At 33.4% G+C, this 23,084-nt stretch overlaps 2 protein-coding genes across 5 annotated transcripts; both read left to right on the top strand.

Moving 5' to 3' along the window:
- Positions 1-1,326: 1,326 nt before the first annotated feature.
- LOC107909064 (protein EXPORTIN 1A) lies at positions 1,327-14,038 on the top strand. 4 transcript variants are annotated; one of them, XM_016836442.2, is made up of 32 exons: positions 1,327-1,844; positions 3,455-3,571; positions 3,807-3,899; positions 4,019-4,090; positions 4,397-4,504; positions 4,584-4,666; positions 5,062-5,200; positions 5,330-5,398; positions 5,492-5,569; positions 5,750-5,812; positions 5,899-5,943; positions 6,247-6,354; positions 6,473-6,571; positions 7,011-7,214; positions 7,641-7,700; positions 8,371-8,481; positions 8,615-8,712; positions 8,973-9,081; positions 9,518-9,583; positions 9,696-9,794; positions 9,901-9,981; positions 10,110-10,199; positions 10,592-10,677; positions 10,780-10,860; positions 10,945-11,127; positions 11,679-11,745; positions 12,369-12,479; positions 12,638-12,745; positions 12,834-12,971; positions 13,045-13,182; positions 13,251-13,355; positions 13,493-14,038. In XM_016836442.2, exons 1-32 carry the CDS (start codon positions 1,746-1,748, stop codon positions 13,613-13,615), a joined length of 3,231 nt encoding a protein of 1,076 aa, XP_016691931.2. In that variant the 5' UTR covers positions 1,327-1,745; the 3' UTR covers positions 13,616-14,038. The 4 variants fall into 4 exon arrangements, 3 of the variants coding, with proteins under 3 accessions (XP_016691931.2, XP_040931122.1, XP_040931123.1); XM_041075188.1 differs by having other exon boundaries at positions 7,053-7,214; XR_005899938.1 differs by lacking the exons at positions 12,834-12,971; positions 13,045-13,182; positions 13,251-13,355; positions 13,493-14,038 and adding an exon at positions 12,155-12,196 and having other exon boundaries at positions 12,638-12,689.
- A 1,706-nt stretch (positions 14,039-15,744) lies between these two features.
- LOC121204742 (ADP-ribosylation factor) lies at positions 15,745-19,665 on the top strand. Its single transcript, XM_041075190.1, has 7 exons — positions 15,745-16,119; positions 17,446-17,536; positions 17,737-17,852; positions 17,965-18,024; positions 18,114-18,179; positions 19,099-19,304; positions 19,420-19,665. Exons 1-6 carry the CDS (start codon positions 16,063-16,065, stop codon positions 19,288-19,290), a joined length of 582 nt encoding a protein of 193 aa, XP_040931124.1. The 5' UTR covers positions 15,745-16,062; the 3' UTR covers positions 19,291-19,304; positions 19,420-19,665.
- The last annotated feature ends 3,419 nt before the right edge of the window (positions 19,666-23,084 follow it).

Below are 23,084 nucleotides of genomic sequence, written 5' to 3' on the forward strand. Positions count from 1 at the left end.
GACTTAAGAATCATGGGGATAAATTCTATTTGCTACATACCATTTAGTTATTACTTCATGTTATAATAAATATACGAAAGTGCAGTTACAAAGCTTGGATACTTAGTGATGTTAATATAATTTGAATTCAATTACCTTTGTAGATTTTCACATGTCGGTTTGAATTAAATTTAAATAATAAAAAGATTTTAAAAATTTAAAATTAATTATAAAATTTAAATAAAAATATAGTTTTAATGTTGTTCAATTTTAAATTATAAAATATTTTTAATAATTTTTTTACAATCTTATTAGAAATTTAATTATATCCTACTAATATATTTTAAAGTACTTAAATTCATATCCTTTTATATTGATAATAATATTTATAACCTTCGACGACCATTTTTATCATATTTAAACACCCAAAAACGAGTGAAGAAACTTTTTTTTTTTTTAACCGGGCCACGGGATAAACTTGGACACTTCTACTATTGATTAGCATGTGAGCAACGTGAAGGGGATTGTCAAATAAGCTAGAACCTGCTTGAATGGAAATAAAATATTAAAATAAAGAAAAACTTTTCAGCTCTCAGCTGGACCCAACCACAATCCATTGTATTGCACCCTCGTTCTTCATATTCTTAAAAAGGGGTTAATATACTATTTCACCCTTAATTTTCAGTTCGGTACTTAAATTATTTTTAATTCAAATTGATACTTGAGTTTAATTTTAATCTTGACTTTAGCCCTTTTCAATTTTATATTTCAAAATTTTATCCTAATTAAATGCTCAAATTTAATTTTAATGTTTAATTTGATATTTTAATTATTTTTGTTTTAATTAATTTCTTATGTTTTTTTTAATAGAATACTTGTGTCAAATATTCATTATATAGTTGATTTGTCTGAGTGAAAAAGATTATATGAAACACAAACATCACATCATCCTATCTCCTTTACCAATTATTTAATGCTATTTCAGCATCTTTTTCTATGTCATTAACACATCATTTTAGTAATTTTTTAAACTTAAACCTTAGATCCTAAAACTTTAGACATTTGACCCTAGAGCGTGAATCAAAGTTCAAGTTAAAAAAATTATTAAAATGATGTGTCAATAATATGAAAAAAGATACAGAAATAACATTAAATAATTAGAATTAACATTAAATAATTGTAAGGAATATAGAATGATGTGACATTTCTGTTTTATATAATCTTTTCCCTCGTTTAGGTACTAAATAAAATCTTGCAAACAAAATTAAGTATTAAATTAAATATTAAAGTCAAATTTAAGTATTAAATGATATATTAACCCTTCTGCAAAAAAGCCAAAAGCGAAAATATAAAGAAAAAATAACGTTTCAAACATTCTTCAACGCTCCCTTGGTTCTCTCCCTCGTTACTTTCTGCTTCGATTTTAAGCTGCCACCCCCCCTTTTTTTTTCACAAAACGAACAATTCACTCTCTAAAATCACATATAAATTTTTACCATTCCTTCAATTATTTCCTTCATTCTCAGCAAAACCCAAAACCCTCCTCTTTTTTTTTTCTCTAGAAGATTCTCTCGTTTTCTTTTTCGTTTTTATTTGTTGTCACTTTTATCGCTGTAGGGTTTGGTGCGTACAGTTTATAGGGTTTTTGTTGACATTTCTGGTGGAAGAGATCGTAGTGTTGGGGTTTATTTGTTTTTTTGGGGAAGTGAAGTGCGAGAGAAAGATAGGGGAGTTCATTTATTCTATTTATCTATTTTTTAAAAAATATGGCGGCTGAGAGGCTTAAGGATTTGAGTCAGCCGATTGATGTACCATTACTTGATGCTACGGTTGCAGCTTTTTATGGCACCGGATCTAAAGAAGAGGTTCGTTTTTTTAAAAGATATTTTCTGTCCATTTACTTTCTTTTTTCTGTTTCCTTTGCTTCACTCTTTGACTGGAAATGAGTGTTTGAATGTGTTTTTAGTTGAGACTGGTTTTCTGATTGGTTTCCTAGAAAGTAAAGGAAGAGTGTTGGAGATTTTGGTTGATAGACTTTAATATAGCTGGGCATTTTACTTCAAATTGGAGATAAGTTCCGGGAAGTGTGGAGGATTTTTTTTCGAATTTCTAGGGTTTAATAGGGAGAACTTTAATTTTCTTTCTGGGTTTCCGGATTATGTGAGAAAATGCGGCGAGTGTGGGGATGGGAGAGCTTTCAGTGAATGAACCTTGCTTTTGGGAAGTGGCATATGATTGCAGAAGTAAAAAATTGGCATTCAATTAGGCCTTTTTGAATTTTACATGTGCATATAAATTAGAACTAAGAAAACTTGTTAGAATTCTTGTTCAACTATTGGAAAAAATGAAGGTTGAAGGTTTTTAGCTGATATGATTTATGGTTCAGAACATGGTAAGCTTTTGGCCTTATTTTGGGTTTTAGTCCTTCTGTTTGATATAACTATGATAAATGTAAAAAGAAAACGACTTGTCTCTTATGTTTCTCTTCCCTTGACCAATCTTTCGAATCTCTCTGAATATTAATAGAGTTGGAGAAAAATGAAACCAAATATTGGGTTGTTTATTGTTAGTTCATTGATGGGATGGATAGGAGCTTTAAATTTATAGATAACTCATTTAATTTTTCAGGACTATACAACAAAAGAAAAGTTGAATTTCGTTTAATTTATTTCACTTTCTCTTATCATTTATTTTCTTTCCTCTTTTATGCTATATATCAAATGAGCCAAGTTTATATGATTTATTCCTCTTTTTTCCTTTTTTTTTTACAAAAAAATTCTGCTTTGGGTTCTTTGTAGTTGGATGCATTTTTTAATTTGGTTGCTACTTGTTCATGCTTTGTAGAAAGAGCTGACCGGCTATGACCTTAATTCTGTAGGTTGCTGGCCATGATAAATTCTAGGTATAAGCAAGTTCTGTTAAGTCTTAAGATTTCATAGTGGTGATAAACATTTTTCTAGAAACTGGCAAGTGGTCATATCAAAACTTTGTTCTGCAGTTAAATTTTCTGTTGTGTGTTAAATGTTTTCGACAACCTTTTTGAAGTTAAACTGAGTAGTTAAATGTGCTTTTCGATCAAAGTTGTTTATGTGGTACCCTGGTTTTTTGAGCAAAAGACCTTTAAATATTAATGTTTCCTAACAAATTAACAACCTTAAGTCTATTCTATACCCTCTTGAAACAGAGGTAAAGAAAAGTCCCAAGTCTAGCCTAAGAATCCTAAGTCTAGCATCTCATTTACATTTCGGTATACTTCTTATTCCACCTTGTTGCTCAAACATTATCAGTCTTTTTGGTTGCACTATTGATAAAAGTGAATGGTTTGTCAGATGGTTTCTACTAACATATATCCGGAATTTTACGTCCCATTGTATTTTTCATATGTGACATGCTTCATTCACCTATAGTTATGTTCTGGCTTGGTCTTCCCATTATTTGTTGACAATTTTTTCCTTAATTCTACATAACTTCACAGAGAGCAACTGCAGATCAGATCTTACGATATCTGCAAAATAATCCAGATATGTGGCTTCAAGTTGTGCACATCCTGCAGCAGACAAAGAGCCTGAATACCAAATTCTTTGCCTTGCAGGTCAGTCAAAACGACTGTTTTCTCTATGATCTATAATAACAAGTACATCAAACTGGCCCAAGGGAGCTCTAGTTGACATCCATATGTTGTCTGGTGGTGTTTGTACCTATAGTTTGCTATTGCTCTTGTAGTTGGCTAGTTGATTGATAGTTTGCAAGAACTTTTTCTAACAAATGACTAGAGTATTGCAAATTAGTGATGATTTTGGGGAGCTTTTCTTGTGCTTTGCCTACAGGTTCTTGAAGGTGTTATCAAGTATAGGTGGAATGCGTTGCCTGTTGAGCAGCGAGATGGAATGAAAAATTACATTTCTGAAGTCATTGTCCAGGTAAAATATTTCTTAATTGCTGTTTCTCTTTAGGACTGAGGAATCTGAAAAATTTGTACCTTTCGTTCCATTTTAATTCTTCTCTCTTTGTGTTATCATCCTGAAATGTCCTGCTCTAGTTGTCAAGTAACGAGGCCTCCTTCCGAGCAGAAAGGCTGTATGTCAACAAGCTTAATATCATACTGGTTCAGGTATAACTTATCTGCCTCAAAAAATATACTTCTTAAAAGAAGACAAGCTTGTTTTAGATTTCATTGAGTTTGTAACAAATTAGGAGGTCCTCTGTCGGGGCTTTATCCGACTGCCCTTTTATTCTTTTATTTAATTCTTTTACCAATGACAATGTTTACTAGTTATGACATCAAAGTATTCTTTCCATATTCTTCATGGTTACCCTACTGATGTGTTTCTACGAATTTCTCATTTTAAGGTTTCACAAATATTAACCTTTTAGTCTAAATGCTGTCTAAAACAATATATGCGTACTGGATGTACAGATCTTAAAGCATGATTGGCCTGCTAGATGGCAAAGCTTCATTCCTGATCTTGTTGCAGCTGCGAAAACTAGTGAAACAATATGCGAAAATTGCATGGCAATACTGAAAGTAAGTTTTGTATTAGGATTTTTTCTTGGTAAAATTGGTTGCAGAATCTGGATGGTAATATGAGCTTTTCTGTGGTTAGCTTCTAAGCGAAGAAGTTTTTGATTTCTCAAGAGGTGAAATGACTCAACAGAAAATCAAAGAGCTTAAACAATCGCTGAACAGGTGAAACAATTGTTTTTTTTTTTTGAAGTATTAGGAATTGACTTTTGTGGATCTCAATTTTAAGCGTAAAACTGGTTTGAAAATGAACAGGGCCAAAATGACCCCCCTGCCCTCTAAATATCAAGCTTGTCTTCTTCCTCTAAGCTGTATATCCTGATATATATTTTCTAATCTACATGTAAAAAATTGTTAAATGAACTCTACTCATTATTGTTGGTAGGAAAAAATGTAGGTTGAGGCCTGAAGGTCTCTCCTTAAGATTCTATTATCAATTCTTGTATTCACCTTGCTGGTCTGTATTAAGCAAGTCAAGGTCTTGCTGATGATAGTTTTATCAAGCATGGTTTATTTTTTGTGCAATCCATTTTTCTAAGTGTTGTATTTGTTTTCTACAGTGAGTTTCAACTCATTCATGAGTTATGCTTATACGTGCTATCAGCTTCTCAGAGAATAGAGCTTATACGGGCTACACTATCCACCTTGCATGCGTTTCTTTCCTGGATTCCTCTGGGCTATATTTTTGAATCAACTTTGGTTAGTAATTCTGGATTCTCAAATGACTTAGCTGTCAGTATGTCACGCGTACTACTCTTTTGATGAAGTTGTTCATATTTTTTATTGTCATTTGTTTCTCCTCTCATGCTGTATTTACATATCTTACAGTTGGAAACTCTCCTAAAGTTTTTCCCTGTGCCATCATCTCGGAATCTCACACTCCAATGTTTAACAGAGGTATTGTTTAATAAGATTTTCTTAAATGAATAAAGTTATATTGTTGTCACTCTAAGAGGGTGGAGCTTTATTTTATATTTTGGTTTATTGCAGGTTGCATCCCTAAACTTTGGGGACTATTATAATGTGCAGTATGTTAAGATGTACAATATATTCATGGTCCAGCTGCAGGTGTGTCAGCATGTGCTTTATAAGTTCATTGAGATTTGCACTTAGAGCTTAAATTCCAGATTTTAAATTTTTTTTGTTAAGTTGATATATAGATTTGATGTTGCTTTTCTTCATCGTGTTTTTTCTCTTTTTCCCTTTGTTCACTGGTTAATATGTGGGTACTTTCTGGGGTGTTTTTAGACTATTTTGCCACCAACTACAAACAGCCCTGAGGCTTATGCACATGGAAGCAGTGAGGAACAGGTATACATTTTGGTACACCTGAAATTTGTCTAATGAATTCCTCTCCCCCCTCCCCTCTAATTATTGTTTTAATGTTTTTACACCAGGCATTCATTCAGAATTTAGCACTGTTCTTCACTTCATTCTACAAGGTAAGCTGCCTATGAAATGAACGAGGCTCCTTTTTGTCATAAGGCGAAAGATGGTTGATCATTGGTAATAGTTTAGCACCCACCAATTTCTGTGCCTGAGTTGGTTTATGGGTGCCTATATGCATTTTGATGCAAAGAATGATGCAAATATTGTAATTCTAATGGATGATTTTTAAGATTGGCTTTTTTCTTTTGTGATTAATCATATGTTAAATATTGGATTGATCAAGCTTAAAATGTTTTGAACTAGTTGCAGTTTATTTTTTGATAAATTGTGTTACTAAAATTATTCTTTGTTTTTAGTTTCACATTCGGGTGCTAGAGTCTTCACAAGAAAATATTTCTGCGCTGTTAATGGGTCTGGAATATCTTATCAACATATCTTATGTGGATGACACAGAGGTCTTTAAGGTACCATGGCAATTCAATATCCTTTATTTGTAAATTTTGTTGTATCTGCTTGTTCCGTTTTTAACCTTTTGGAACTTGGTTTCTGAAGTATTATTTTGCTGATTATCTGGTTAAATAGGTTTGCCTGGACTATTGGAACTCCTTGATCTTGGAGCTATTTGACTCACATCATAACATGGACAATCCTGCTGTAACTGCAAACATGATGGGACTGCAGGTACCCGGATTATTTATGTTACCTTTTCATTTATTTTGAAATAGTGGGAATTCAGAAAAAGTACTGCAAATCTTCATTACAGCGCAAGTGTTATCATGTGCATCGCGCCTTGTAACTCTTCTTTTTGCCACTTTTTTGGTGGCATCTTTCTCCTTTTCTTCTCTGGTTTCTGTCTGAGAGTATGCCAGCTAGACATAATTGGTGTCAAATCCAGCAATGATATATATTAGGAAGTGAAAGAAAAAAATCATGTTGGACTACATATTTTTGCATGTTTAGATGGATGACTTGTTAGATAAGACCTCTCTCTCTGTAAATCTTTTCTATCTTCTGTGGAGATTGATATGAAATTGTTATTGTTAATTCTAGACAGCACTCTGCTAGTATCTGATTACTGCAGAAGGGTCAGTCATTTATTTTAATGAATTGAGTCTGACAGGTGTCTTTGCTTCCTGGTATTGTTGATGGCCTTTGTGCCCAGCTTCTGCAACGACGCCGACTTTATGCTGGTACAATGTCAAAGTTAAGAATGCTTATGATCTGTCGTATGGCTAAGCCTGAGGAGGTTCTGATAGTTGAAGATGAAAATGGCAACATTGTTCGAGAGACAATGAAAGATAATGATGTTCTTGTTCAATATAAGGTGATAGATCTCAAATGTAGTCTGTGATGCTTAATCTAAATGACTAACTTTCATGACATATAATTCCCATTTACAAGTGCTTAATCTTTTACTCCCCTGAAATGGTACTGGCTGATTGTGGCCAACTGGATTGAATGATAGTTTGTGGCTTTCTTCTTAAGAAAGGTTTTTTTTTTCTTCTTGCAATGATTTGTATACTTCACCTGTAAAGATATCTACTAGGTGCTTTTATCTTGTATAAAGATGCCTGTAAATGGAACTCTTCTATCTTCAGAACAATATGTTGGAGTTGATATGTAGAGCAAACACGTCAAAGCTTTATGCCAACAGCTTTTACAGTATTAGCTTGTGTTTTGTTATTGTCTTATGTGAAAATTTAGTTTTTCTCTTCCCGTATTCTGTTGTTAATGAAGTTAAATATTGCAGATCATGAGGGAGACTTTGATCTATTTGTCTCACCTAGATCACGAGGATACTGAAAAGCAGGTATAGTCCTCTGAGACATTTAAATTTTCTGTTTTCATAAAGTTAAATGATGTTATGTACTGCTTTCCGACCTAATTCTCCTGAAGCTTGGAGTGTATTTGGTCATGAATCAAAATGAAACTTTTTTTTTCTCTATATCTTCCCTAAACAACAATATGGATTCTATAAAAAAAAAACAAAAACAAAAAACAATATAGAGCTGTAAAGGTCCAGGCTACCTGCCTGCCCCATATGGGTGAGGCCTTGGATAAGGTATTTATGAATTCATGCCTACCCAGCTCAAATGAATAATAATAAACATTATTTTATCTAAATATACCTATAAAAATATATAAATACTAATATAAAATATCTTTTAATATATTTACTTTTTTAAAATAGTGAAATGGGTTAGTGGGTTGGCCTGATTTGAGCCTGAGCAAGGAATGTAAAATTTTTTCGCGCCGCAGTCTGCCCCTTTGTGCATCAGATAAAAAAGAAGCCATCTCTCCAATTTTGAGAACCTAGGGAGAATGAAGGATTCCACTATAGTTTAGTCTTGGAGCTTAGTTTACCCTCTAGGGATCTTATTTATTAGCTATTTTCTATTATTTATTCTTTTTTGAAGTTCATGGCAGATGTTAAATTATTCAATTAAATTTGGATTTGTTTTGTTGTCTATGTAATGCAGATGCTAAAGAAATTGAGCAAGCAATTGAGTGGTGAGGATTGGACTTGGAACAATTTGAACACATTATGTTGGGCAATAGGATCCATTTCTGGTTCCATGATGGAAGAGCAGGTATCCTTTACACCAAGAAATGTTGACCATTAGACACAATGTGATCAGTGACATGCATTTACTTGCATCAGTTGCTGTCCCCTCCTTGTATGCATAATTCTGATATATGTTAAAATTTTGGTGTTCATGGCAGGAAAATAGGTTTTTGGTGATGGTCATTCGTGATTTGCTGAATTTGTGTGAAATCACTAAAGGGAAAGACAATAAAGCTGTTATTGCTAGTAACATAATGTAAGATATATAATTTCAAGGGTATCTGTAGACTGTCCTGTTGATTTCTCTCTGGAATCTATACCTTTTCAAGCATCTACTTTTCTTTTAAAACCTGGGTTTTATATGGATGGCATGACTATTTTTGGTCATCTTTAGTATGCCATGTGCTTATTGGTGAATTGGGGATCCTGAAGGAACTTATTTGCTGCTTGTTTTCTTCTTGCTATATTTTAAAATTGCTTGTATTAATTTAATGTTTGTTATTGGTTTTATTCCAGGTATGTTGTTGGACAGTATCCAAGGTTTTTAAGGGCTCACTGGAAGTTCCTGAAAACTGTTGTGAATAAGTTGTTTGAGTTCATGCATGAAACACATCCTGGAGTTCAGGTAAACTAAAAACAAATCATTTTTATCTTCTGAAATGTTTGATCAAATAATTCTATGGCGAAAAGAAGTTCCTGAAAACTGTTGTCAATAAGCTGTTTGAGTTCATGCATGAGACACATCCTGGATTACAGGTAAACTAATTGTAAAACGGAGCAACTTATATCTTTTGAAATTTTTGATCCAATGGTTCATGGTGAAAACATTTGTATGCTTAACATCATCGATGTGCTTGTCATTGTAGTATATATTTTTTTGTTTATTATGGTGCTTTGCAAAGTGTAATTGAAAGTATACCAACAAGTTCAGAATTGCCTTTTATCTAATTTCGTTAATGATCATCTCATTATGTTATGACTTTGCTTCTGATGATGATAAGACAATATTATGGCTGTTATTCATACTATAATGTCCTAATATAACAAGCTGGCTGTGTCAGGATATGGCCTGTGACACATTCTTGAAAATTGTTCAGAAATGCAAGCGAAAATTTGTGATTGTTCAGGTATCATCTACTTCGGCGTTTTGCCTCTTATGGTTATAATATCTTATCTGTGCACGTGCATGCATGCATGTCAGAACCTGTTATATTGATGAACTGTATCTTGTTAATTCAGGTTGGAGAAAATGAACCATTTGTTTCTGAACTTCTGTCTGCTCTTGCAACAACAGTTGCTGATCTAGAGCCTCATCAGATTCATTCCTTTTATGAATCTGTATGTCTCTTTTCAATGCCTCTACTGTCCAGATCTTTGCATGTCTAATCTGTTGCTGAATGAGCTCAATTCTCCTTTTTGTGTTTTTCTTAATTTTAAATTTTAGGTTGGTCATATGATTCAAGCAGAATCTGATCCCCATAAGAGGGATGAATACTTGCAGAGACTGATGGCACTTCCCAACCAGGTTTGTTATTGATAGACATAAGGTTACCTTTTTTGTTTGCTCGTATATGTGCATGTGTCTGTCATTGCATGCAAATGTGGTGAGGTTGTGCTGGTAGTTTGATTCTGAAGATGCTGCTTGTTATGCAGAAATGGGGTGAAATTATAGGGCAGGCACGTCAAAGTGTTGACTTCCTTAAAGATCAGGATGTGATAAGGACTGTGCTGAACATACTGCAGGTATTCTTATTCTAATATGAAGTGTTTATTTTTTATTTCTTTTGTTGAACTTTATGGAACATATTATTTTTTCACATGGTTGGCAGGTATCTGCCTTAAGCTGAAAAATAAGCATGTTTACTTTTATCTGGTTCTATTGTATTGACAAAAAAAAAAATAGAAATTAAAAAGGTAGTTCGCTCAAAAGCTTGTTATTTATGTGGAGGGGAGGATTCTCAATTGCTATGATAAATTAATTATTTATGCCCATGCATCTGTTGATGGATTCTTAGGTGGTGGATTAGAGCTATTCTTTCCTTGCAGACTTGATATTTGTGATGTATGCATCCTGTGGTTATAATTCAATGCTTATTGGGATTTTGTGAGGCTTAGAATGAGTCTTCACCTTGCAGACAAATACTAGTGTGGCCAGTTCTCTTGGAACATATTTCTTATCTCAGATTTCTTTAATATTCCTGGATATGCTCAATGTGTACAGGTAAATTTCATTTGTTCAAATTGCAAAATTGAGCATGGAAATTCTGTAAACTGTCTTCTTTGCTAACATGAATAGTTTATGATTCTGCAATAAATTGGACAGAATGTACAGTGAGCTTATATCAAGTAGTATTGCAGAAGGTGTACCCTTTGCTTCAAAAACATCCTATGTGAAACTTCTACGGTGAGATCAATTTTTACAGACATCCTTTTCTTTGTTTGTTTCATCCTATAGTCTCTCATTTATTTATTATGCTTTATGAGGCAGATCTGTTAAGAGGGAGACTCTTAAGCTCATTGAGACATTTTTAGATAAGGCAGAAGATCAACCGCAAATTGGGAAACAATTTGTGCCCCCAATGATGGATCCAGTTCTTGGTGATTATGCTAGGAATTTGCCAGATGCTAGAGAGTCTGAAGTTTTATCACTTTTTGCTACAATAATAAACAAGTATGATAACCATTTAATACAGTATTCCATTTTCAATAATGTGATATTTAACACTAATCAGCAACTTCTTGAATAAATGGAGCACTTCTTGGTCCTTCAGATGTAAAGGTTAGGATGTATTTGGTATTTGTTGATTAGTGCATATTTATGTCTGTTTTTCTTATTTAATTATACGGCCCAGATGACAAGAGGTATGGGAAGCACTTTTTGTTTTTACACATTAATTTTGCTAAGACTGTTGCCTCTGAAGCAGCTATCTTTTCCTTGTTAGTCCAAATACTTTTATTTTATTTATTTGTTTTAAATTGGTGCTTCATTCCCATATGCTGTGACCTTTGTCTAAAACTCTTCAAGCCATTGCATAGTTAATTGTTTTAAGGCTAAGTGCAACATTGTATCTATGTAAAACATAGCAACATTGACCGTCTGTTTATCACACTGGTACTGGCGTATAGTATTTCCATTTCTTGTTAGCATCATTGGTGGTTGTCATTTCAAGTATCAAATCTTTGCATTTCTTGTAATTTTGGTCCTGTTATTTATGCATGAAGGTACAAAGCTGCAATGATAGATGATGTTCCCCGTATATTTGAAGCTGTTTTCCAGTGCACGCTGGAGGTGAGTTTTATTTATATATTTATTTTATGCATGTTACTGAAAGGAGGAAGAGCTTAGGATTTGGTACTAAATGGAAAAGCACCCTAAAAAGAATTCTGATACTGTGTATTAAGTCATGAGAAATTACTGGAGCAAGCATGTTAAGAATGGGTGCTGAAATGCAGCATACATGTCACTAAGCAAACTGAAGGTCCCGCAGAAGTTATGGTCTGTTATATCTTAATGGTGGAATTTTTCTTGATTGTTTTCACATTTCCTTGAGATATGATAAATTCTGGATCCTTACCATGTGAATTAGGTGCTGACATTTAACTGCCATAAAGGCATTATTTGATAATATTTTTGCTGAAAGTCTGATGCTGATGATCCGTTGAAGCTGAAATGTTATAGTTTGTTCATGTGTTACTAGGACTCGGGGTGAGTGTCGGATACCCGTATGTGTCCGAAATGGGTATGCTTAATTTTCTTTTCAAGTTCTCTTCTACATTTGGAAGATTGTATCCTGGTTCCCATGTCTGAATAGTGTGGGAAATGGATGCTTTTGGGAAAACGAAGAATCGGAATAACACAGGTTTTTTTCTTAAGCTGCTTTGCCTATTATTCATTGTTGCCATGGCCTGCAGATGATAACCAAAAATTTTGAAGATTACCCGGAACATCGCCTCAAGTTCTTTTCATTGCTTCGTGCCATTGCTACTCATTGTTTCCCTGCACTTATTCAGTTGTCAAGTCAGGTTAGTAATGATTTCTTTTTTTTGCTGATCAAATTATAGCTGTCCTATAATTAAAAGCTTGAAATAATTCTTTAAATTTCTTTTTCGGTCTAAACTTTTGAAAGAGTTTCATGTCAATTGTTAATTACTGGTTTTTGTTTTTCATGCATTTGCATCAGCAACTAAAGCTAGTTATGGATTCAATCATTTGGGCATTTCGGCATACAGAGAAGAATATTGCAGAAACTGGTTTAAATCTTCTATTGGAGATGCTGAGAAACTTTCAGGTTTGACAATGTTGTAGTTTTTGCATATTTGATTAGTGTGTTGATTTATGAACCAGATGCTGAGTTTTCGGTTTTGGTAACTTGGCAGGCTTCTGAATTTTGTAACCAGTTCTATCGAACCTACTTTTTGACAATTGAGCAAGAAATATTTGCCGTCTTGACAGACACATTTCACAAACCTGGCTTCAAGTTGCATGTCTTGATTTTACAGCAGCTGTTCTGCCTGGTTAAGTATCGTACTTGGCCTTGATTGCTCCAACTTTGGATCAGTTTTATCTTACTTAACAAATTGTTCTCAGGTTGAGAATGGTTTATTGACTGAGCCTTTGTGGGATGCTGCTACGGTTCCATTTCAGTATCCAAATAATGAAATGTTTGTTCGTGAATACACAATAAAACTTCTTACTACATCATTCCCCAACATGACTGCAGCTGAGGTAAATAATTGGTTCAGATAATTCTTTTATCTATCGAGTTGATATAATCTGATCTATGCGGATTTCAGGTCACTCAATTAGTGAATGGACTATTTGAGTCAAGAAATGATTTGCCAACATTTAAGAATCACATACGGGATTTTCTTGTGCAATCAAAAGAATTTTCAGCTCAGGTAAAAGCTTAGAAAGAGGAAAATGAACAAACCTTCTTAGCTTACAAGCTCGTAGATAGATCTATGCTATCAATGGTGGAGTTTTCTGTGGTTTGCTTCAATGAACGAGCTGATTGTTTTAGCTGTATTTTCTGCAGGACAATAAAGATCTCTATGCGGAAGAGGCTGCTGTACAGAGGGAAAAAGAGCGGCAACGGATGCTTTCAATCCCAGGTCTCATAGCCCCAAACGAAATACAAGATGAGATGTTGGACTCGTAGACGTGGCCTAATTTTGCCTTAGCCAAGTTCTTAAGTTTTGACATGGGAGTTAAGGTTGTGGCCGTATCCCAGAATATAAACAGATGCACCATTTTTTGCCCATTGTTACTCATCTCTCCTTTATCAAAAATGGTGAGTCACGAAGTTGCCATTGCTCACAAGTGCGGTTGCTAGAGATGCTGCATGTATGTCAACTAGAAAAGTGTAGAACATTTAGGTAGGGATCTATATCTCTCTCTATATCCGATCCTGAATCGTATTATAGAAGTTCCATAGCTACAGCTTGATATTTGTACCGTTTAGATGACTGGTTTTGAAGTAATGTTGGTTTCATACAAGGTTAAAAAGGGAACACTAACCTCTGAAAGTTGTGCAGAATATTATCGGTTTCTTTTTTGAGTTGATTTAAGTTGAATTCCATTATTACGTGGTTTCAGTGTTAAGTTAACAGAAGGCTTTGTAGTTTCTTTTTTTTTAAAAAAAAAACCTTATACATGTTTTATATAACAGGAAAATAATTTCATATTCAATTTTATAGATAAATTGGCAGGCCCAAATTTTACATAAATTTAAGAAATTGAGCAAAGCTACTTCGGTGTAGAGGTGAAGGAAGAGAAGATTTGCTTCCAAAGGCATGAGCTTGATTCGGACATTTTTTTCTTCAAAAATCACAATAAATCGTCATCAAAGCAATCAAAAATTAAAAAATTAAAGAAATTTCAAGTCAAACAGAGTAAGAGAGTGAGCATAATATTGAAAGGAAAAAAAAAACATAGCAGCTTCGTTTTTTGAGAAAGAGATATCTTGGTTCACTGTGTTGGGTGGGTTATGGATTGGTTAGATGGAAAAGAAGGATGTGAATAAATGAGATTCCTATTCCTTATTACACTGAATAGGGGTTAATGAATTGTATTAATATTAATTATCTTTTTTTTATATAATACTTAAAATTACTCATAATTCCTTTCAACCTCCCTTAAATACAAGGTAATGTACTTTAATGTATTTAAACTCATAATCTCTTGTGACAACAACATTCGAGCTAAGACTTAATTAATAATATTTTAATAATTTTAAAGTTTAAATAATTAAAAAATCAATTAAACTTTCATAAAAAATAATTAAACATTATTCATGTCACCTATCACGTCATTACTTAATGACTCCTTAGGGTGTATTTGGATAAATGATTTGGGTAGATATTTTATTTTTATCAAGGTCTAAAAATAAATTTACTTGATTAAAAATAATGAGAAATTTCAAAATTTGTGAAGGAATTTCAAGAAGGGATTTAAGTAACTCAAATTCCTTTTCAATTTTCACCAAGTGAGGTGGTTTATCAAAATTCCTCGTAAATATGATATATACTTTTAAATTTTAATTTATTAAAAATATGTACAAATTTATACAAATCTAATAATATTTATATTGAATATTTTTATACTACTTATTTTTCCTTTTATAATTATTTTTTATTTTGTAAATTTTTAATAACTTTATTTTTCTTAAAATAATTATTTATCCAACAAAATAATTACAAATGCAAACATTTTATATCAATGAATTCTAAAATTTTTAAAATTCTTTATCCAATCACACTTTTAGAGGCTTCAAGAGAAATTATATTTCAGTGATTTAACTTTTGAATGTTCAATTGATTATCATTTCTAATTAAGAGTTTGATTGATTTTTAATTATTTTACCAAATTTGTTTTAGTGTTTAAGCTTTTTTTTCACTTATTATGTTTAAAATTTTTAAAGAGTAAACTACACTCATTGTCACTGAACTATTAATAAATTTACATTTCAATCACTCAACTTCAAAAAATTTAAATTTGTTTTGTAAATTCATGATGTTCAAACCTCTTTAATAAAAAAAATTAAACTATAGAAGAGAAGAATGATAATGAGAGCTTTTGATTAGCACGGATGGTGTGATAAGAGAATGCCATACAACAACGATTTTAACAGCCAAATAATTTAAATAAAAACTTTTGAAAAATTTAGGGGTCATTTTGTAACTTTTTGAAGTTGAATGACCAAAATATAAGCTTACTAATAACCTTTGATACAATTTACCATTTTTTAACAATATTAGAGTAGTGCAACTGCCAAAACCAGGATTTCGTAATCCGGTTTGGCCCGAACGGCTCCGGTGGTACCCCCGGCCCATAGACAGAACCCATTCGGCAAATAAACGCGACCTTTTCTCCCTTAAAAAAGAAACTTCCCTTATACTTCTGTATTTAAAAATCTGATCTTCGGAAAAAAAAAAAAAAAAGAGACAGCAGCCAAATTTTTTTTTTCCTTCTATAAAATTATCTCTTCGATCAATCTAAATTTCCAACTTTTCTCATCACAGAGAGAAACAAAAAATCAAAAACAGAAGTAAAAGAAAAAAATTGTTTTTTGAAGGTAGAAAAGAAAAATCGAAGCTTAAAAGAAGCATGGGTCAAGCTTTCCGCAAGCTCTTTGATACCTTTTTCGGTAACACAGAGATGAGGGTACTTCTTCTTTTTTTCTCTGTTTAATTCTTTTTCTTTGTTTTAGTTTTTTTTTTGAACTGATTCTTTTGGTAATTGTTCGTTTAAAAAAAATCTGAAATTTCCGGTTTATAGTTAATGTAGAACTGAAGAAATTTGTTACTGTTAATTGTAGTTTGAAAGGAAGATCATAAATTTTAGTTGAATTCTGCAAGTATTTACATTTATAATGATGTTGATAGAAAGGAAGATCATAAATTTTAGTTGAATTCTGCCAGTATTTACATTTATAATGTTGTTGATAGAAAGGAAGATCATAAATTTTAGTTGAATTCTGCAAGTATTTACATTTATAATGTTGTTGATAGGAAGGAAGATAATCCCAAATATATTGTATTGTAACTATTTATTATAGCTTGTTTTAGCTGGAATAGACCTGGAAATTTTGACTCCCAACCCTAAAATCTGACCTGATCAACCTGCAGATAAACCTGATTCGATTTGATCATAAAAAGTCAAACCCGAACATGATCATTGCAAAAAATGATCCGAATAAATAACCCAAACTGGAAAAAAAAAATTCCAGTTAGACTGGAAAAATCGGTTGAGCTAGCGGTTGAACCAGGTTTTATAAATTTTTTGAAATTTTTAATGATTTTTTTAATAGTTTATTTAAGGTTAAAATATGCTATATGTCCCTAAGCTCTTGAAATTTGGAATTTAGTCCTTGTAGTTTTATTTCTAGGAATTTAGTCCCTTTTCAAATTGCAAAATTCAAATCTAGTTGTTAACAATGTTAAAATTATTTTATTAAATTCAGGTTCATTGCAAAATTTAACAGCTTTAACTGTTGGACCTGAATTTTGAAATCTGAAAAATAGAGGGACTAAATTTCAAAATTGTGAAGAGTATTAGGACTTATGGCATATTTTAACCTTTATTTAACTGAAACTGGACCAGTGGTCGGACCAGGAACCAGTGGCTTAACTGGTTCAACCATCAGTCTGGTTCCAAAAACATCGGATAAAAGTACCCCTGCATTGTTTTCTTCTCCCTAGGCAAGGCTCAAAATATATGTACCTTTGTGTACAACTTTGATACAGGTTCTGTTTCTAATAAGCATGTACGATAGATAATGCATAAGGAGAACATTTTATATTAGCAGTCCGTTTTCCATATGAATCTAGCATGCAAACCAGTGCATTGTTGTTAAATTAGTATATTGTTTTCTCCTATCTGACTTACGGATTAGCATATTTCTCATGTCTTTTTATACCGCAATTGTTTTCTTTTTTTTCTGCTTTATATTCTCTGTCCTTACATTTACTTTTTCTTGAGCTGATATAGGTTGTGATGCTAGGCCTCGACGCAGCTGGCAAAACAACTATATTATATAAGCTACACATTGGAGAAGTTCTATCAACTGTTCCCACTATCGGTATGCAACTTGGTTTTAGATATGGTTGATTTAAATGATTGAGGCTCTCACATTTTGATGGTTTTCTGTTATGTTTGTCCACGGAGGAGCTGTTATTCAAACAAAGTGGTCGTGTGAAATCTATTTCAGTGTGTATATCAGTTGAGTTGGATGGACAAGTTGATATAACGACTGAGTTCTTGTGTGGTTGTCTTGTCCAGGTTTCAATGTCGAGAAAGTTCAATATAAGAATGTGATGTTCACGGTTTGGGATGTTGGTGGCCAAGAGAAACTAAGGCCACTCTGGAGGCACTACTTCAACAACACGGATGGACTGGTAATAATTAACTCTCTCAAAGGAAAAAAAGGAACTTTTCTCCCTTTAACGACACAGATGGACCGGTAATGAAAATCCTCTCTCTCTCTCTCTACTATATTTGTCTCTGCAGATCTACGTTGTTGATTCCTTGGACCGAGAGAGGATTCGCCAAGCTAAACAGGAATTTCAGGTTGTAAATTTAGAATGAGCACAAACTTGTTAGCGGTTTAGGTTTTAACATAGTATCTTTCTAGTTCTTAATAAATTTTTTTTTTCCAGGCCATAATCAATGATCCGTTTATGAGCAATGCTATCATCTTGGTGTTCGCCAACAAGCAGGACTTGGTATGATTCAGTTAGCTGTTTTAGACCCGTCTTTTTTTTTTTCTGTATATAGCAAAATGCATGCAGTATTTGCTTGAACTACTCTGAACACATGCAATTTTTTAGTTGCTGGAAGTACCAATGTCAAGGATATTTTAGTTTCGAAAAATAGGTTCTGCTGTTGTTTGCATAGATCCTCCATTTTCTTGTGGTCAGTGAGAAGTGTCGTCTATAGCTGCATTTTTGATGACTTCATTCATTTCATTGTTTTGTTTCGTATTATTGGCTTTCGATTAACATAATGCGATGCTTCGTTAGCAGTGTACCAAACATTAAGAATGTGTCTGAATAGAATGTAATCCTTAGCTCCAAGGCCCTTAGATTGACATGTTTCGCCTTGTTCTGCTTCTTGAAGAAGGCCTCATTTTTATCATTGTTTGAAAACTGTAATTCCCTTAAATGGATCATGCAAGGCATAATAATGGATAAAGCATATGAAGTTGCAGTATGGGTGCTTTTCTTCCCTGAACTAAACATTACTGAATATTGCTTTTGGCGGATGAATTTATAATACATAGATGTTGGCATGTTGCTGTTAGACTGTTACTCAGATTTGGGTGTGAGTGTTGAATACGGATACGTATCCCAAAAAAGTTTATTAAGTTTTTTCCTTTTATTGGTAGGTCCTTAGGAGGTGCTATATCCCCATGCTTATGTCCAAATATACGTCTAATTCATGTAATTGATATTATATATAAAGTAGAAGAAAAAGAACCAGAGTAACTTAGTTATCAGGTTCTGATTAAAATTTTCATATTTTGAGCTTTCTGGTTGAAACGAATAAACTATTACTGCCTTTTAGCTTCATTGTGCATAAACCGAAGCTTTATCGATGAAGTATGCCTTTTCCACTTATCTGATCTTGTGTTCCTCCTTCCAGAAAGGTGCCATGACCCCAATGGAGGTATCGGAGGGATTGGGTCTATTCGATATAAAGAATCGGAAATGGCACATACAAGGTACTTGCGCGCTTCGAGGAGATGGCCTGTATGAAGGATTAGACTGGCTATCAGAAACTCTCAAGGAGATGAGAGCTGCCGGATATTCGTCGCTGGGTGCATCATCGATCTAATCATTATCATACAGGTTGGAACTTGGAACCCCTTCCCTTGCTTTATATGTATGGCATGGCATTAAATCAGAGCTTGTCAATGAGAAAAATAATATCAGTACCATAAATGACTTGATTTAATCTCTTCAGGTACTACATCATCATCATAATCATCATGAGAGGCAGTGAAAGCCAGATGTTTGTAAAAGCCATAAATGACTTGCTTGTAAAAGCCATGTGTTACCAATGGGAAATTAAAACCCAGATGTTGTAATATTTGTTTTGTTAGTGTAAAGCTGATGAAAGTTAGACAAGAATAAATTCCTCCATTGTGTATATTAACAAAGCTGGTTACTCTACAATGTTCAATGGAAATTGTTACTCTCTCTAGGAATATTTACAATTATTTTACAATATAATTATAATTGTGCAAGTAAAATTTTGAATCACCATTTTGGTATGTGATTACTTTGTGTCACTATCAGATTGCAAATTAATTAATAATGTGTGAGTATTGATTTGAATGGGGAGATGATTAAAGCTTTTGTCAGATACTCGTATAATATGTATTTAAGTCTTGTTATTCTCATCTTTTATTCTTGCTAGTTGGATGCTTTTTTTTTACTGATAATTTTAAAAAACTTTTATTTTATTAAATGAAATAATATAAAAATAATTTGTATAAAAATATTCAAAGAAAAACTTATATTTTATTAAATGAAACAATATAAAATTAATTTGTACAAAAATAAATCAATACATGTATCGGTCAGAATCAGTGCCAAATGGGGGTGGTCGACGGTTACACGTTGAATTTCTTCTTGGTTTAACTTCCGGCCAGGGTTGTGGTTGTTCGAGACCAGCTTCTGATTGTGGGCGTTGGGAAGATGACTCACCTTGAAAGAAAAAGGATCTCGTAGGTGTTTGCATCACCCACGATGCTGGTTATTGGAAATGAGTTGAGCTCTTTGATGGTGCCTTGTGTGGTCCCTCCTGCGGTGATGGCCTATATATCATCGATTGAGTTGAATTCATTGAGAAATGAGATGCACCGGGCCATATATTCCAACATGACATAGGAGTGGAAAAAGGATACATATAAGGGTTAGAATATGCACTTGGCATAATCTGAAAGGGCTGTGGTGTAGGCATCGCTGCTTGCTCTTTTGGGGCCAGTGATTGCGTGAGTGTTGTTGATAGACCCGCCACGCCACCCCTTGTCCTTGGATTTAAAGGGCCCTTTCGTTCCCTTTTGGGACAGATTTGCTGACGCCTCTCCTCTTCCGAGAGCAAATATGGTTTGCCATGGATCCTAAACCATAGCATGTAATCCGGATTACACGCTAACTCCGGAACGATAATCGGTTCACGAGTAGGTATATTATTGTACTAATTTTCCTATATTTCGATATATTTCGAGTGGAAGAGCGGCCAATGTGTATCTGGTCGTCGTAAATCGATTTTGTGCTCATCATCGAGCACCTCAAGTGCCATGGGAATCGGTTGTCGGAATCTGAATTGTCGCAACACTCTATCCGTCTGGTGCATCTCGATGGTAGCGTAGCTAACCAATGGGACCCTAACGTGCTAGATGTTCGAATTCTGTAGGAATTCATCTGGAATTACTGTCCGAATTGCCGGATCCTTGTATTGTGTCCATTGAAACTATATGAAAGTGATAAAAATATTAGTTATATACATAATACTAAATACGAAATCAACTATGTTATGTATATACAGTTCAAAATGAAATAAATACTTACATGCGCTTCCGATCGTTGGTCTAATAGAAGCCGTATGTCTTCAAGAGCGGTAGGTATTCCCTTATAACTTGGGGAATGGTTCCACCTATTTAAATAAAATTTTAGCATAATATTTTATTTTAAATCTTTTTAATAATTGTAAAATCTAATATAAAATTTACCTTGTTACGAGTGGGAATGTATACGGGTGGTTCACTTGAGGACGTAAAAATTAAAAGCGAAACCGAGCCCATGATTGTAGTAGTGCAAGGCAACCTCCGATTTTAATTTTATTTGGTTGTGTCGCCCGACACATCTCCCGGTATAATGTCGCCAACACGGTAGACTCTCAACTGAGTTCTCCAGCTGCTCTAAAATCGATGAGTTTCAGCAACCACCTCAGATGTACAAAGTTTCGTGACTTGTCTGGCATCAAATAACCTCTAATGATCTGAAGGATGTACGCCCGAGCGTATTGTACTATTTGTACTTCAATCGAATCATCCCCCAGCACCGGGAATGTCTCTCGTAACCAACTCATATCGATCCAACCTCCATAAATATTATCTGGAATCGCACCCAAAAGATCATAACATATGGCTCCCCAATCAACAGATTGAGCGGACCCGGTAAGTATAGACCCATCCACTGATAACCCTAACTGTAACTGCACGTCCTCCAAAGTGATGGTACACTTCCCACATGGAATATGGAATGTGTGCGTCTCAGGTCTCCACCTCTCCACAAAAGTGCTGATGAGTTTCAGGTCCAACTTGCACCCTCGGCCTATATTGGCCACGTGCCAAAAACCAGCTTCCCTCAAGTAATTTTCAATCAATGGTGATGGAGGACCAGGTAAATTAAGAATAAAACATTGTAACACTCGATCTACCGGCTATTATAAAAAAAATTAAAAATATTAATTAAATTATAAAAATTAAATAAAAAAATTAAATAATATTAAAAAAATTGAAATTAACCCTTACCATTTGCATTTGGTTGATGGAGATATGTTTATCATCGAGACGAATTAATTGTCTGGTCATTGCTAACACGATCAAATTTCTTAGAAATTATAAAAAATAATAATTCAAACAAAAATAAAAAATTTAAAGAGCTTTGAGAGCTTTTTTGAGAAATTTAGAGAGAAATTTGGAAGAATAATAAATTTTGGTGTAAAATGAGTTTTTTTTTAAGGGGGAAGGGGGAGTTATTCTTTTTTTTCTTAACCGTTGGATGCCCAATGATCAAATTTTTAAACAGCCGTTAGAGGTGACCGTTGGAGAAAAACACGACCAAAAACGCGTCATTGTCAACGCTTTTTAGTAAAACGCTCCCACATCAATGCGTTTTTAAGTTTTCGGTCCCTACCCGTTATTACTTTTTAAAACAGCCCATTTCTATAAATAATTTCGGAAATGGGCCTTTATTGGTACTAAACCCAATTAACCTATACTAAATCATTTGAAATGTCATTAGTGAAATTAAATTTAGTTTTCCTGTAGTGTATTTATTTTTCGAACGAGTTTACTTATATTAGTTTTGTACACTTTCATAATATGTATTCTGTATTACTAAAATTTTAATAGTTTTAACGGTTAAATTGAATAACATATTGTACTACTATCAAATCAATCCAAGTATTATCTTTAGTAATATATAAAATAACAAATTTATACAACAAATTCATGGTAAAATTTAATAATATAATTATACATAAAAATTGACAATATACATATGTATTTAAAATTAAAGATTAATGATTGTGTTGTTGAATGATAAAATCCAAAAAAAAACCCATATTTGGTAAATTTCAATAATAAAAGGTAGTTACAACCTCAATTTTGTGTGGCATTTTTATTTTAATTAAATTATTATGCCTATTTAAGAAATATTTCCTTTTAAAAATTATGCTTTTATGGTACATTCTTAGTTGCCATACATTAACCATTTTAGCAAAGCCCTAGTCCTATATATACACTTCCATTTTCTGTATATCTATTCTATTTCTTCTTTTTCTGAAAATCTATCAATGTCAGTCCTCCTTACCTTCTTTTCCCCATTTTTTCCACC

This window comes from Gossypium hirsutum, chromosome A08, assembly GCF_007990345.1.
Source record: "Gossypium hirsutum isolate 1008001.06 chromosome A08, Gossypium_hirsutum_v2.1, whole genome shotgun sequence".
Lineage (NCBI taxonomy): Eukaryota > Viridiplantae > Streptophyta > Magnoliopsida > Malvales > Malvaceae > Gossypium > Gossypium hirsutum.

Coding starts and splice junctions, on each gene's coding strand:
- LOC107909064 (XM_016836442.2), top strand. CDS start 1,746: ATGGCGGCTGAGAGGCTTAAGGATTTGAGTCAGCCGATTGATGTACCA. Junction 5,944..6,246: donor TCTTCACTTCATTCTACAAG/GTAAGCTGCCTA, acceptor CTTTGTTTTTAG/TTTCACATTCGGGTGCTAGA. Junction 10,861..10,944: donor TCCTATGTGAAACTTCTACG/GTGAGATCAATT, acceptor TTTATGAGGCAG/ATCTGTTAAGAGGGAGACTC.
- LOC121204742 (XM_041075190.1), top strand. CDS start 16,063: ATGGGTCAAGCTTTCCGCAAGCTCTTTGATACCTTTTTCGGTAACACA. Junction 17,537..17,736: donor ATCAACTGTTCCCACTATCG/GTATGCAACTTG, acceptor TGTCTTGTCCAG/GTTTCAATGTCGAGAAAGTT. Junction 18,025..18,113: donor AAGCTAAACAGGAATTTCAG/GTTGTAAATTTA, acceptor TTTTTTTTCCAG/GCCATAATCAATGATCCGTT.